This window comes from Pinus tabuliformis, chromosome 8 (assembly GCF_031772625.1).
Source record: "Pinus tabuliformis cultivar Carrire ecotype Pingquan chromosome 8, CPIR1, whole genome shotgun sequence".
Lineage (NCBI taxonomy): Eukaryota > Viridiplantae > Streptophyta > Pinopsida > Pinales > Pinaceae > Pinus > Pinus tabuliformis.
In genome coordinates, this window is record NC_142294.1 from 505,856,801 (window position 1) to 505,870,116 (window position 13,316).

General features: G+C 39.0%; 1 protein-coding gene across 1 annotated transcript; it reads left to right on the plus strand.

Moving 5' to 3' along the window:
• The first annotated feature begins 697 nt into the window (after positions 1-697).
• On the plus strand, positions 698-2,198 carry LOC149236306 (putative DNA helicase MCM8). The gene is given in 2 exon segments (XM_089368833.1): positions 698-1,614; positions 1,616-2,198. Coding segments are annotated over 2 exon segments (1,404 nt in total). The 3' UTR covers positions 2,103-2,198.
• Positions 2,199-13,316: the final 11,118 nt, after the last annotated feature.

Consider the following 13,316-nt stretch of genomic DNA (forward strand, 5'->3'; position numbering starts at 1 on the left):
CAATCATGTATAACATCATAAACATCAAGCACATGAGAAACATATACACAAGACACCAATCTTCTTTGTATTACAAGCTTCAACTTGATTACATAATGGGCCCACAAGATACCACTTATAGGTTTATCAACTGCTACTAAAAGAAACTTCAATCCTTGCTCATTTATTGACTACTGCCGAAAGGGATTATTTCCCCTTCTTGTTTACCAATACTCAATGGAAGGGACTCTTTGCCATGCTCGTTTATCAGTCTCTGCTGAAACAGACTCTTTCTCCCAAATATTTACTAGCACCCACTAGAAGGAGTTTCTAATTTTGGTCTGCAATATACCAATTGTTGGTCTTGTTGATCCATATTTCATCCATTTTCACACTGAAACCAATAGATCACTTACCTCATAAAAAAAAATCTTCCACTAGAACTTCTCACCAAATCCCATAAACGTCTTCAACAATATCCGGTTGATGATACTGTTAGACTCCGTCTCATGTCAGAGATAGATTCTTCTTCAAAACCCTGTTTTGAAGAAGAAATCATTAATGTGTGGTTTAAATTTGTGTAATTTATGCTCCAGCTCTTCAAAAGGCAGTGATTGCAGCTCCTACCTCTGTAAAAGCACAAAGAAAACAAAGCATACATCAGACTCTACGGTTGATGAATTTGGTCAAGTTTTATCTTCATATGGTTTCAAATATCATGGTACAGAGGTTCTCTACAGTGGCACATCCAGTCATTCGTTCAAGGGACCTGGAATTTATAGTGAAGTTTGCAGAAGAACATGGGTCAGATATCTTTCGCCAAATTTTGCATTCAATATGCCCATCCATATACGGGCATGAACTTGTGAAAGCTGGAATAACTCTGGCACTGTTTGGAGGTGTGCAAAAGCATCTCATGGATCAAAATAAAGTTCCCGTAAGAGGAGATATTCATGTAATTATTATTGGTGATCCTGGACTGGGAAAGAGCCAGCTATTACAAGCTGCTGCATCTGTTGCACCCCGAGGAATCTATGTCTGTGGTAACACAACTACTAATGCTGGCCTCACTGTTGCAGTGGTCAAAGATGCTATGACAGGCGATTATGCCTTTGAAGCAGGGGCAATGGTTCTTGCTGATCGTGGAGTGTGCTGTATCGATGAATTTGATAAAATGTCTGCTGAATATCAGGTTCTTCTTGAAGCAATGGAACAACAGAGTGTATCTGTTGCAAAAGCAGGATTGGTAGCGAGTTTATCAGCTCGAACATCAGTATTGGCAGCAGCAAATCCTGTTGGTGGTCATTATAACCGTGCAAAAACTGTAAATGAGAATTTGAAGATGAGTGCAGCACTTTTGTCACGTTTTGATCTTGTGTTTATTTTGCTTGATAAACCTGATGAGCTCTTGGACAAACGTGTATCTGAACATATCATGGCGCTTCATACAGGTTCAGAAGATCGGCGTAATTCTACCAGAGAGTCTTTATGTCATATCAGTCAAAGTCCAGAGGAAGGGAATCTAAGAAATGGATCACTAGCAGCAAGGCTGAAATTGAACCGTCTTAGAGATTGCGATTTTGTTCCTTTGCCAGGACCGCTTCTTCGCAAATTCATTTCTTATGCAAGACAATTTAATGTATTAACTATGCACAGCACACAGCACTGGAACCGATGGAACTCCAATAACGGCAAGGCAACTTGAGAGTCTCGTACGATTGGTGGAAGCTCGTGCTCGATTGGAACTTCGAGAAGAGATAACAAAACAAGACGCTCTGGATGTCGTAGAAATTATGAAAGAATCTTTATATGACAAATTTGTAGATGAGCATGGTTGCGTGGATTTTGCACGCAGTGGTGGAATGAGCCAACAAAAAGAGGCCAAACGCTTTCTCAGTGCTCTTCAGAAAAAGTCTGAATTACAGCAGAATGCCTGCTTCCCAATTTCTGAGCTTTTTATTCTTGCAGATGAAATAAGCCTTAAAGTTCCAGACGTGGATGCACTAATTGATAATCTGAATAGTGCTGGGTACTTGATTAAAAAGGGACATAAAACATACGAGGTAGTTGCATCTTCTTATTCTGGAACCCAACGCAACAGCCAGGCACGCTCCAGATGCTAACTTGCAACGAACATCTTGAATGCATTGTATAGTTGCAAAGTTACTACATTACAATAACAGAGGTTGCAGAATTGCTTCAAAAGCAATTGACATAATCGAGAATGGTTTGAATCACCAGAGTTCGGGATTAGAGAGACCAGTTTTTGTGAAAAATAAGCTGGCGCAAGTTTTTGCTATTTTAATCTTTATCTTGTATCCGGCCCAGTGGCCATTGGTTTTCCTAGATTTGCTGTCTGCTGTGAGCAAAGGTCCCATGGTTGTAGATATGTTTTGCTGTATTTTTAATGCACTTGATGACGAGTTGATTAGTTTGGATTATCCTCGTAATTCTGAGGAAATCAGCATTGCAGGACGGATAAAGGATGCAATGAGAGAACAATGTGTGCCTCAGATTGTAAGAGCGTGAACAAAGATCTTCAGTGCTTAGAGGTTCTACAGCCAATCGTATTTTAGCCATAGTATCAAAGAGGATGGATCCAAAATCTAAGATTTCTATTCTTAGACAGTTACAAGTAGGTCGAGTATGTGGTGTGGTGCTTGGCAAAGAAGATTCTGAAATCACTTCAAGACTTGGTGCTCTTGTTACGGGATTTGCAGAAGAGGTTTTAGAGTGTGCTCGAAAATTTGATTCAAATGAAATTCCTAATGAAACACCCGCAGTGAAAGAAGTTATTACAGAAATGCTGGATGAAGTTATGCCCTCAGTATTTTATTTTATGCAGTATGGGACTGAGGATGGTGATTCTAATATGCAGCAAGAGGTGATGGCGCCATTGAAATTATTGATCTCAGATTTGAGTCACACATGACAGGAGGAAAAAGTAAGCAGCCATTACGTCAAAGCGCAGAAATAGGCATGAAATAAGTTTGAAGATATACTTTCCAGATGAGAATGAAACTTAAAAAAGGACGATTGAACACCTAGCAGCAGAGAATAAGATTTCGATTGCCTATGTTATTTTTAGCAAAGGGAAGGACACCTGTAATGCCACCTATTCACCAGATTCGCCTCAAACTTAGCCAAACCATCAACAGAATTCAGTGGAAAGAGCGCCATTCTCCCTTCAGGAAAGCGCTGATTATTTTTAGTTTATTTTGTTAATAAGGATAATAAAACAAATCCCTCATCTTGGGGTCGACTTGTTTTTCCCCAGCTGTAGTTTGTTTGATATTTTTGAGGTTAGTTAAAACAGCGCACAGCTTTTTTATTTAAGGTATTAAAAATTCATTTGTAGTGGAGTTTTTTTTTTAGAGAGAGTGAGGGAGGAGAGTTTTTTCTGAGCGCTGGGAGCTGTTGGAGAAGCAGAGAGCTTTGTATTGTACAGTTTTCTGCAGAGAATTTAATGGAATTTCACAGCTCTGTTTGCTGAGATTCATGTGGTATGTTGATTTAGCATGAGTTTTTCTCTTTGTCTCATATGTAATCAGTTATATTCCATTTCATTTCATGACCCTTTCAAGCTGAACAAATGAAGTGATTAGGTAGGAATTCATAGTATTATATGCTCCTCCTATAAGTTTGTTCGCATTCGATGTTTTCTACTGTTTAAGGAGGATTCAGAGTTATTGTCTGCCCTCCTTAACTCCTCACCAGTCTTGCCATCCCGTTTGAAACCAGATTTGGTGTTAAATTGCATGCCTACCTTGCCTCAGTTGACAACCTGTGTAGTCATTATATTTTTCTGTTTGAAGCTGTGATTTTTCCCATGTAGCCCAGAAAAGCCCCGTCATTCCATTAAAAAACCCCAAAAAATCATTAAATCCAAACCCCCTATCAATTTACTAGCCTAAAATCTTTATTTTTAATTGGTCAGCCTAAACATATTGAAAGATCTATCAAATCTGACCCGAGAGAGCCTTCTCATACCTCGTAGGGCTAGCTACGAGGTGAAATGGTTTGATGTAGCCTTGAAGGTTTACCTTTTCAGCCTGAGGTGAAATCTCAAGCGCTAACAGATACAACCACCAATAAGATCACCTTCAACAATTTTTTATTACTGAACAAATCATGCACCAGTAGCACCAATACTAGAAAATCTGCCTCATACAACATCTCAACAGCACTCTGCTTCTCTCAAAACATTTTTTGGCACACAGCAATCTCTACAACATGCCCAATCTGCTACTTGAATTCTTCCTTTAAAGAATTTTTCATTGATATTTTTGAATTAAACTATTGTTATCTTGTTGTCAAATCTACTGCATGGATCTTTAATTTTTCCTATGTGTTATTCTCTACCTTCAATCTGTAGTTATGGGCTCAATTCTTGAGTTGAACTGCTATTTTCTTCAATTTTGTCTTTGTTAGAGGATTTATCAGTGCACCTATTATTTTTATCTACAGTTAATTTGGCTTAACTGCTAGATTTATTGCCAAAACTAACATTTCTGATACTTTGAGCTTAAGTCCTTTTTTCTCTGTTGCTTAAATATTTTCTTCCAAATCTTCCTCTATACGATTATGTTTGGCTTTAACTGCCAAACAACACCATTGAATTGTCACTTACTGTTGCCACCAAATCAATTTGTCAACTCATTCATCCATGCTAGACCATAAGGCCTTTTAGTATGTTGTCAACTATTCATACTACTATCAAGCTCATGCCGCTGTCAAAAACAAAAATTATGCCAACTCTGTCGAATTAGCCTTTAGACCCCTTTCACTTATCTCCCTTACTTTTTTTCTGTCATAGAACCAATCTTTGTGACCACAAATTAATACTTTAGGTGCTAAGCCATTTTGAGCCCTATGCAGGCCAATTCCTTGTATAGATGGCTCCACGCCATTCGTCATGATTCTATGTGAAGAGACCGAGGGGTTAGTGCTTAGCCACTCCAAGAACCTTCGTGGCTCATAACCTCTGCACCCCAAGTTTTCACCTGTTGCATGTAACCCTATGTGGGTGCTTAGCCCATAGCGCGCGTTATCCTGACACTTTCATTTATGTGCTCCTTTACTCACCCATGAGGGTCATACCTCTGGGTTGACATCTCCCCTGGCGACCTCTCGGCTCTTCTCCGATTAGTTTCCACTATGCATTGTCATTGCTGACATGTCCTGATGCTTGATGCCTAAAGCTTTCACTTGTGCTCCATTAATAAACTGTTGAGCTTTGTCTAGTGGGACGAGTTGTCCTTGTGGGGTCTTCTCGGTGCCCTTTTCATTGGATGCTAATGCCAGCATGTATGTATCGTTAATGCTGATGTGTCTCGACACTCTATAACCCAGTGATTTCTCTTTGTGCACTTTGATCGTACTGCCAGGTTCATACCATCGGGATGACGCCACAATTACATCACTCTTGCCACGTGTTTACCTATGAGTGGTGATATGTATCACCCAAATACAGGCCAATAGGGTTCCCAAAAATGCCAAAAATGATTGCCACATGTCCTTCTCTTATTGGCTGGTGGTGACGTCACTATCCTATAATTGTGTGTTGCCACTTGTCCTGCCAAATGAAAGATAAAGGTTCTTTGAGGCCTTGTTTTGCACCAAAATTCTTCATTAAAAACTTTAATGAGCTCCTTGTTATTTCCTTCTTTTTTTTGGGCCAACACCTTGCTACGCTGTCGCTTTGTTAAAACTCCGAGATCGCCCTTCGATGGATAAGATGTTGGAGTGGGTCTCCGCTTACTCCCTTTTCATTGGTTAATTACATTAACTGCACTGCTACCATGTCTTGACTCTTTCCTCCCTACCCATCCCTTTGTGTGCCAAAGGAATTGTGTCGGGGTAATACCGTGGGGTGGGCTCCACCCTCTCAATTCCCATTGGAAAATGCTTAGTTTTCGCGTCCCGATGACTTTTACCCGGGACCTTACCTTTGTGTTCGCTTTCCAACCTTCTGGGGTATATCATCTGGGGTAAATCCATTGGGATGGCATCATCGTTTTCCATTAATGTTTTCCTTGGTAATCAATGACAAAATATTTACCAATGCATTTTCCTTTGCAAATTTTTTCCATTTCCTTTACCATCAATCATCTTTTCCATTAATGACAACACATTTCCAACAATCTCCCCCTTTGGCATTGATGGCAACACTAAGATCAAACAACACATCATTATCATTACCATCTTTTGTTTGATAAAAAATACTTCTCCCCCTTTGACATTAATGGAAAAGATACTAACATGCTCCCCCTATCAACAATCTCCCTCTATCTTATGATCTTGTGGACCTGTCAACTGCTTCTTCTTAAGCTGAAAAAAACTCAAATGCCTCTGATCTGATCCAAGCATATTCCTCTCTGTCCTGTGAAGAATATTGAGTTGAAGGGAAAGGATTATTTACTCCCAATCTTTGCCTCAAGAAAACAAGAAGGGTATCTTGTTGAAATAACACATGCTTGTGCAACTAAGCCATGAGAAAATGATTCATGTTGATTTGAGTCTCAGCTAGGATTACATTCATAATAGTGCCTACCTAGACCCATACACCTATCCTCTAGAAAAAATAATAACCGTGGTTATGCATGACACCACCAAAGTAAAAAACTTTGACAAACATAGAGGGACTCTCACCAATGCATACCTAGACCAAAAACTCATCTTGTGCTTCACCTGGTAGACTTCTAATGACAACAAAATCACCATGAACAAAAATAGTACAAACCAATATTTTCCTATCAACATTAGACAACATGAACAACATAATATGACTGTAAATACCAATTCACAATATATTTTATACCATGTGGTACCATTTACCAATTGGAACAACATTATGATAGCCAATCCATTTTGATTACTCACTTATGCAACACACACCATTAGCCTCTTTCATGCAACATACAACTAATACCAGTTAATGATACCAATTATCAATGCATAATCAAACATAAACTTGAGTATACTCCCCCTATGGCCATGCTCCCTCTTTGCATTCGAACTATGTAGAAAATACTTGCTGGAAATATTGTAAATAAACCATCACCAACAACAATAAATAAACCATAGTGCTGAACAATCAACATGAAAAAAAGCATACTTTCCTTATCCTTTAGATGCATTCATTAGCTTGTTCCTTTCTGCTCCTTGCATTTGAATTTTCTGGCTTCCCTTGAAGCCAACCTCTTGTCTTTAATGAAGAGGAGTAAGGGATCGAATCCCCATAAGTAGAGTATTTTACTTTTTCTTCCACACATGCATATGTTGAATTCACTCAACACCATGAGCTGGTTTCTTTTACTGACTTTCTTGACTAGGTGATTTCTTGCCATTGTCTGAGCATACAGACCACTTTTTCTCTTCTTTCTCACTGTCTTCCTTTGTAGATCTATCAAGACTGATGTTGCTTCTTTTGTCTGATTGGGGTCTCTGCCTATTGCAAGCTATATAGGAGAGATCAACCACGGGAATTTTAGACTTTGAATCTTCTTCATCAAACAATGTTATGCACTGCCTCCATTCACAATTTAATCTTCCTTTCTTCTAGGTGCTAAAATAGCTCTTGTGTAGTTCTCTTTGTTTCCTCTCACCATAATCCATGCCTCTAATTTCATATTTCTTGTTAAATTTTCATGTGGCTTCTTTTTGCCCAAACGCCTTACACCTATAGCATTCAACAATGTTCAAGAAGGGGACACAAGAATTATACTTCTCACCACATTTCGTGCCTATCCAATTTCCTCGACTGTAATTTTCTCTTTTGCTGCTATTAGGCCACTAAAAATATTCCTTTATGGGGAAAATGGTTTCTGTACTCAACTATTCAAATTTCTCTTTTGATGAATTCATGAATGTGGCTGAATGTGTGCATACATCTTTTGCTGATCCACCTTATTTTTCCTCTCTGGACACTTAGAGGAAAAGTGCCTTGCATTGCTGCAATAAATATTATGGGAATTTGGAGGACTAAAATGGGCCTCCTAAGAAAAATGTACAACCAAAATAAACTTTATAAGGACCAATAGGATTCAAGATGATGATGTCAACCATGGGGGATGATTCACCATTTTTGTAGTAAAAAGTTTAAAAAATAACAAAATTATAAAACTACTTTTTCAACTCGTATTTTCAACTTATCACCCTAAGGTTTTTCTCAAATTTCGAGTGGGAGTACTCATTGGATGCAAAATTTGATTCTTCATCCAAGGAGTACCCATGTTGCATACTTTTGATGGACCCTGCTACACAAAAAATGAGAAATACATGAAAACACGTGATTGCAATCACGTTTTTTCATGTATTTCTCATTTTTCATGTAGTAAGGTTCATCGAAATTATGTAACATGGGTAATCCTTGGATGAGGAATCAAATTTTGGATCCAACGAGTGTTGTTGCTCGAAATTTGAGTAAACCTATAGGGAGATAAGTTGAAAATACGAGTTGAAAAAATAGTTTTTTCTTTTTTTCCCTTTAAAATTTGATGATGTAATCTAATATTATTTTATTATTTACATTATTATTTCATAATTTCCTTAGGAGGCCCATTTTAGACCTCAAAATTCCCCTAATGAACATATGAGGGGTTGCATACCTTTTTTTCACTCTTGGAGTTCTTTTGGTCTCCTTGGTGTTGCGTTCTTTTCCTGGTGGGTCCCTTTAATGATGTTGCGTTGTTGGATCTGTTTTTGACAGAGTTGGTGGTCCTTTTTAATGATGCTTACCTTTTGTCATCTTCCAACAGTATCTCGTCCTAAGAGGAAGAATGTATGTTTTGAATGTCTTTAAACAATTCAAAATTCCTTGCATGCTCCTAAAAATTCAACACCTTCTCTTATAATGCTCTATTCTCCTATTCTAGCTTCTTATTTATAGATCTAAATTTCATAGTCTCCTCAAGAGGTGATATGAGCACCTTCTTTAAATAGATATTTTCATAAAGATATTCCGAGTCACTAGAGGAGCTACTAGATTCACAATGAGTATCTATTTCACTCTCATATTGTTCAAGAGCTTGTTCCCTTGATGACTCTAGGGACTCTTCTTCTTCATCAGAGGTGGACCCATTTTCTTCTAGATCTACTATTGCTAATAAGGTAGTCCTTTCTCCACTAGAACTTGATGAACAACTCTCACTTTCACTAGTATTTGTAGCTGAGAAATTTGAAGATAGATGGCCTATTGTTAAAGAAGAATCATCATCTGATTCATGATCTTTAGTACTCTTTGAGTCTTTGACTGCTCCATCCTCCGAGGAAAGCCTCTTAACATCACATGCAAATTTCATGTCTACTTCATATATGGATTGCAATTTGTCCCATATCTCCTTGGTAGTTTTAAAACATATCACTTTTTCAGTATCTGACTTAGACACACCTCTCATGATTTCCTTCTTGGCTTGTTTATCAATATTATCATTTATTACTCCATGCTCCATAGATAGTCGTACATCCAAATCAAGAGCTCGCAAGTAAATTCTCATCCTTCCCTTCCAAGTTGTATAATTTGAGCCATTTAAAAATCGAACTCCATCTCAGCTAATCTAGTCCTGGTTCTCCATGATCCTTGATCTTCCTTCCAGCTGTTAAACTGATCCTAAAGGACATTGGCTCTGATACCAATTGTTAGAAAAAATGGAGAACATGACATTACTAAGAGGGGGGGTGAATCAATAGTGTGTCCAAATTATACAATTCTTCACAAATTTCACTTTTTAATCTCTTTAACAATTATTCATGGATCAACAACACAAATCAATCATGTATAACATCATAAACATCAAGCACATGAGCAACATATACAAAATACACCATTTTTGTTTTTATTACAAGCTTCAACTTGATTACATCATGTCCCCACAGGATACCACTTGTAGGCTTATCAACTGCTACTAAAAGGAACTTCAATCCCTACTCGTTTAGAAACTACCACTAAAATGGACTACTACCCCTTCTCGTTTACCAGTACTCACTGGAAGGGTCTTTTTCCTTGCTTCTTTATCAGTCTCTGCTGAAACAAACTCTTGACCCCCAAAGATTTACTAGCACCCACTAGAAGGAGCTACTACCCCTGGTCTTTAAGCTACCACCTTTTAGTCTTCTTGATCCGTCTTTCATCCATTTCCACACTAGAACCAATAAACCACTTACCTCATAAACAAAAAAATTCTTCCCCTACAACTGCTCACCAAAGCCACCATAAACATCTTTAGCAATCTTTGGTTTCTGAAACAATCACCAATAATATCACCTTCAACAATTTTTTATTACGGAACAAATCATGCACCAACAACACCAACACCAACAACTGTACCTCATACAACACCCCAACAACACTTTACTTCTCTCAAAACAATCTGCTTCACACACCAATTCCTACAACACACCCAATTTGTTGCTTGAATTCTTCCTTTAAATAATTTTGCATTGACATTTTTGAATTGAACTGTTGTTATCCTACTGTCAAAGCTATTGCATGAATCTTTAATTTTTCCTCTGTGTTGTTCTCAACCTTGAATCTATAGTTATGGGCTTAATTCTTGAGTTAAAATGATATTTTCTTCAATGTTGTCTTTGTTACAGGATTTAGTAGTGCGGCTTCTATTTTTATTTGCAATTAATTTGGCTTAGATGCCAAATTTATTTCCAAAATTAACAGTTCCGCTACTTTGAGATTAACTCCTTTTTTCTTTGCTTCCTACCTATTTTTACCAAATATGCCTATGTCGACTGTTATGTTTGGCTTTAACTTCCAAACAACACCACTGAACTGTCACTTACCACAACAACCAAATGAAGTTGCCGACTCATTCATCCATGTCAGGTCACAAGGTCTTTTAATATGTTGCTGGTTGTTCACATTGATATCAGGCTCATGCCACTTTCAAACATAATTGCACCACCAACTTTGGCTTCCCCATGCCTTTTTTTTTAAATAAACAAAAACTATGCCAAATATGTCAAATTGGTCTTTAGGCCCCTTTCGTTCGACTCCCTTACCTATTTTTCTGCCATAGAACTAGTCTTCACAACTATGAATTAATGCTTTGGGCACTAAACCTTTTTGAGACCTATGCGGGCCAATTCCTTGTGTAAATGGATCTGTACCATTGGTCATGCTTCTGTTAGAAAATTATATATTACGGAGCAATGGAACACATAAAATATTGCAGAAATATAAACATAGAAAACGCACAAAACAAGAGAGACACAGATATACGTGGTTCACCCAGTTTGGGCTACGTCCACCCTGAACAGCCAGTCCTTCCTTTCTATTATCCAGCAAAATGAAGAGACACAACCTACAACAAATCTGCTGTAATATCCTCTGTTTTCTCTCACAGTCTCACCTCTCTATTTCTCGCTCACAGAATACACATCTATCACACAGCCTCAAATACAATGCCCTCATACAAAGAGAGGGGTTGCCTTCTAGGTCAAAAAACCCTAAACTAAACATAAGTTCTACTGTCAGATCATCCACCTAATGAACGAACCAGATTGACTAGAAATTACTATACTTTTACAAGGAAATTTTACATTTATTTTTGGCTTCGGGGGCACTGCCCCCGAACCCCCGCCGGGGGACCACTGGCCCCCGGACCCCCCAGCCGAGGGGGATGGGCCCCCCCAGACCCCTGCGTGGAGGGGTGTACAAAACTTCCTGGGGTATACATCCGGCTGAAACAAAGACCTCTGAACAATCATGCTCCACACACAACAGCGTCTACGCAAAGTGACTAAGGAGATGCATTTAGCGTTCCAAGAGCCTCCTCGACTCATAACCTACGTGCCCCAGGTTTTCACTTGTTTCATGGCACTTTGTGTGGGTGCTTAAATCATAGCCCCCTTTATCGTGACACTTTCTATTATGTGCCCATTTACTCACCCACTAGGGTCATACATCCTAGTTAAAGTATCCCAGTATCCCGTGGGGACTACCCGATGCTTTTTCGATTGGTTGTCACTTGCACTATCATTGCCAACATGTCTTAGCACTTGCTTCCTAGAGATTTCACTTTCCCTCTGTTAATAAATCACTGAGCTATGTCCAACAAGATGGTTTGTCTTGGTTGGGTGTGGCCGGTGCCAATTTCATTGGCTGCTAATGGCAATATGTATATGTTGTCAGTGCTAATGTGTCCTAGAGCCCTATACCTGACACTTTCTCTTTGTGCACTCTGATCATATCGTCGAGATGATGTCACAATGACGTCATTCCTGCCACTTGTCGACTTGAGAGTGGTGACACATGTCACCCAAATACAGGCCATTAGGGTGCCCAAAAATGCTAAAAATGACGAGCACGTGTACACCCCTTATTGGTTGGTGCTGACGTCACTATCCTCCTGTTATTTCCTTTGTTTCTCCACTGTGTTGGCGCCTCGCTACATTGCTGCTTTGTTAAACCTCTGATCTTGCCCTTTGTAGAATAAGCTGTCGAAGTGGGCCTCCTCCTACTCTCTTTTCATTGGTCCCATTTTCGTGTCTTGACTCTCTCCTCCTGATACATCCCTTTGTGCACCAAAGGGATTGCACCGGGGTAATATCGCCGAGTGGGCTCCACCTGCTTGATTCCCATTGAACGACGATTAGATGTCGTGTCCTGGTGAATTTTTCCTAGGAACTTACCTTTTTTCTCTAATTCCAACCTTCCTGGGTATACCCTTTGGGGTAACTCCTTAGGGATGGCATCATACCACTCCACCTATCCCAGTGGCTTAGAATTGGGGCACAACAATAATACTGCTTGGGTATTACCATCGGGTGGGCTCCACCTGACCAATGGGAAACACTCCCGTTGTTGCGTTGTCAGTCCACGTGAGCCCAAAGCTTTGTGTAAATGCTCCGCCACCATCTCCATTGAGTTTGGCATTTCTACCAACTTTGGTTGTGTGTTAAAGCTCATCCAACCTATGCTAACTCTGTAATAGTTTGACTTTGGGTCACCAACTTTGACTGGCTCCTACTTTCACACCAGGAGGCCATTTTCAAACTTCTGCATACCACTGGAAATATTTTTCTGAGGTCTTTCCATATGAGTGGATTTCACTTTAAATTGAGACAAAATACTCTCTAAGAACTAGCTCGAAATCCTCTACACTGTTTAATTGGTTTTTCTACTCTTTGCTTTGACCTATGCAAATTTTTTCCATTTGCCACCTTTTCCATTGCCTTTGATTTTTCCTGTGCCACCTCTGCTATTTCCACCTCTATTATTTCCTTTGACATCAATATTTTCCTTAGCCACCAATGAAAAAATATTTACCAATGCAGTTTCCTTTGCCAATCTTTTACATTTCCTTTACCATCAATCATATTTT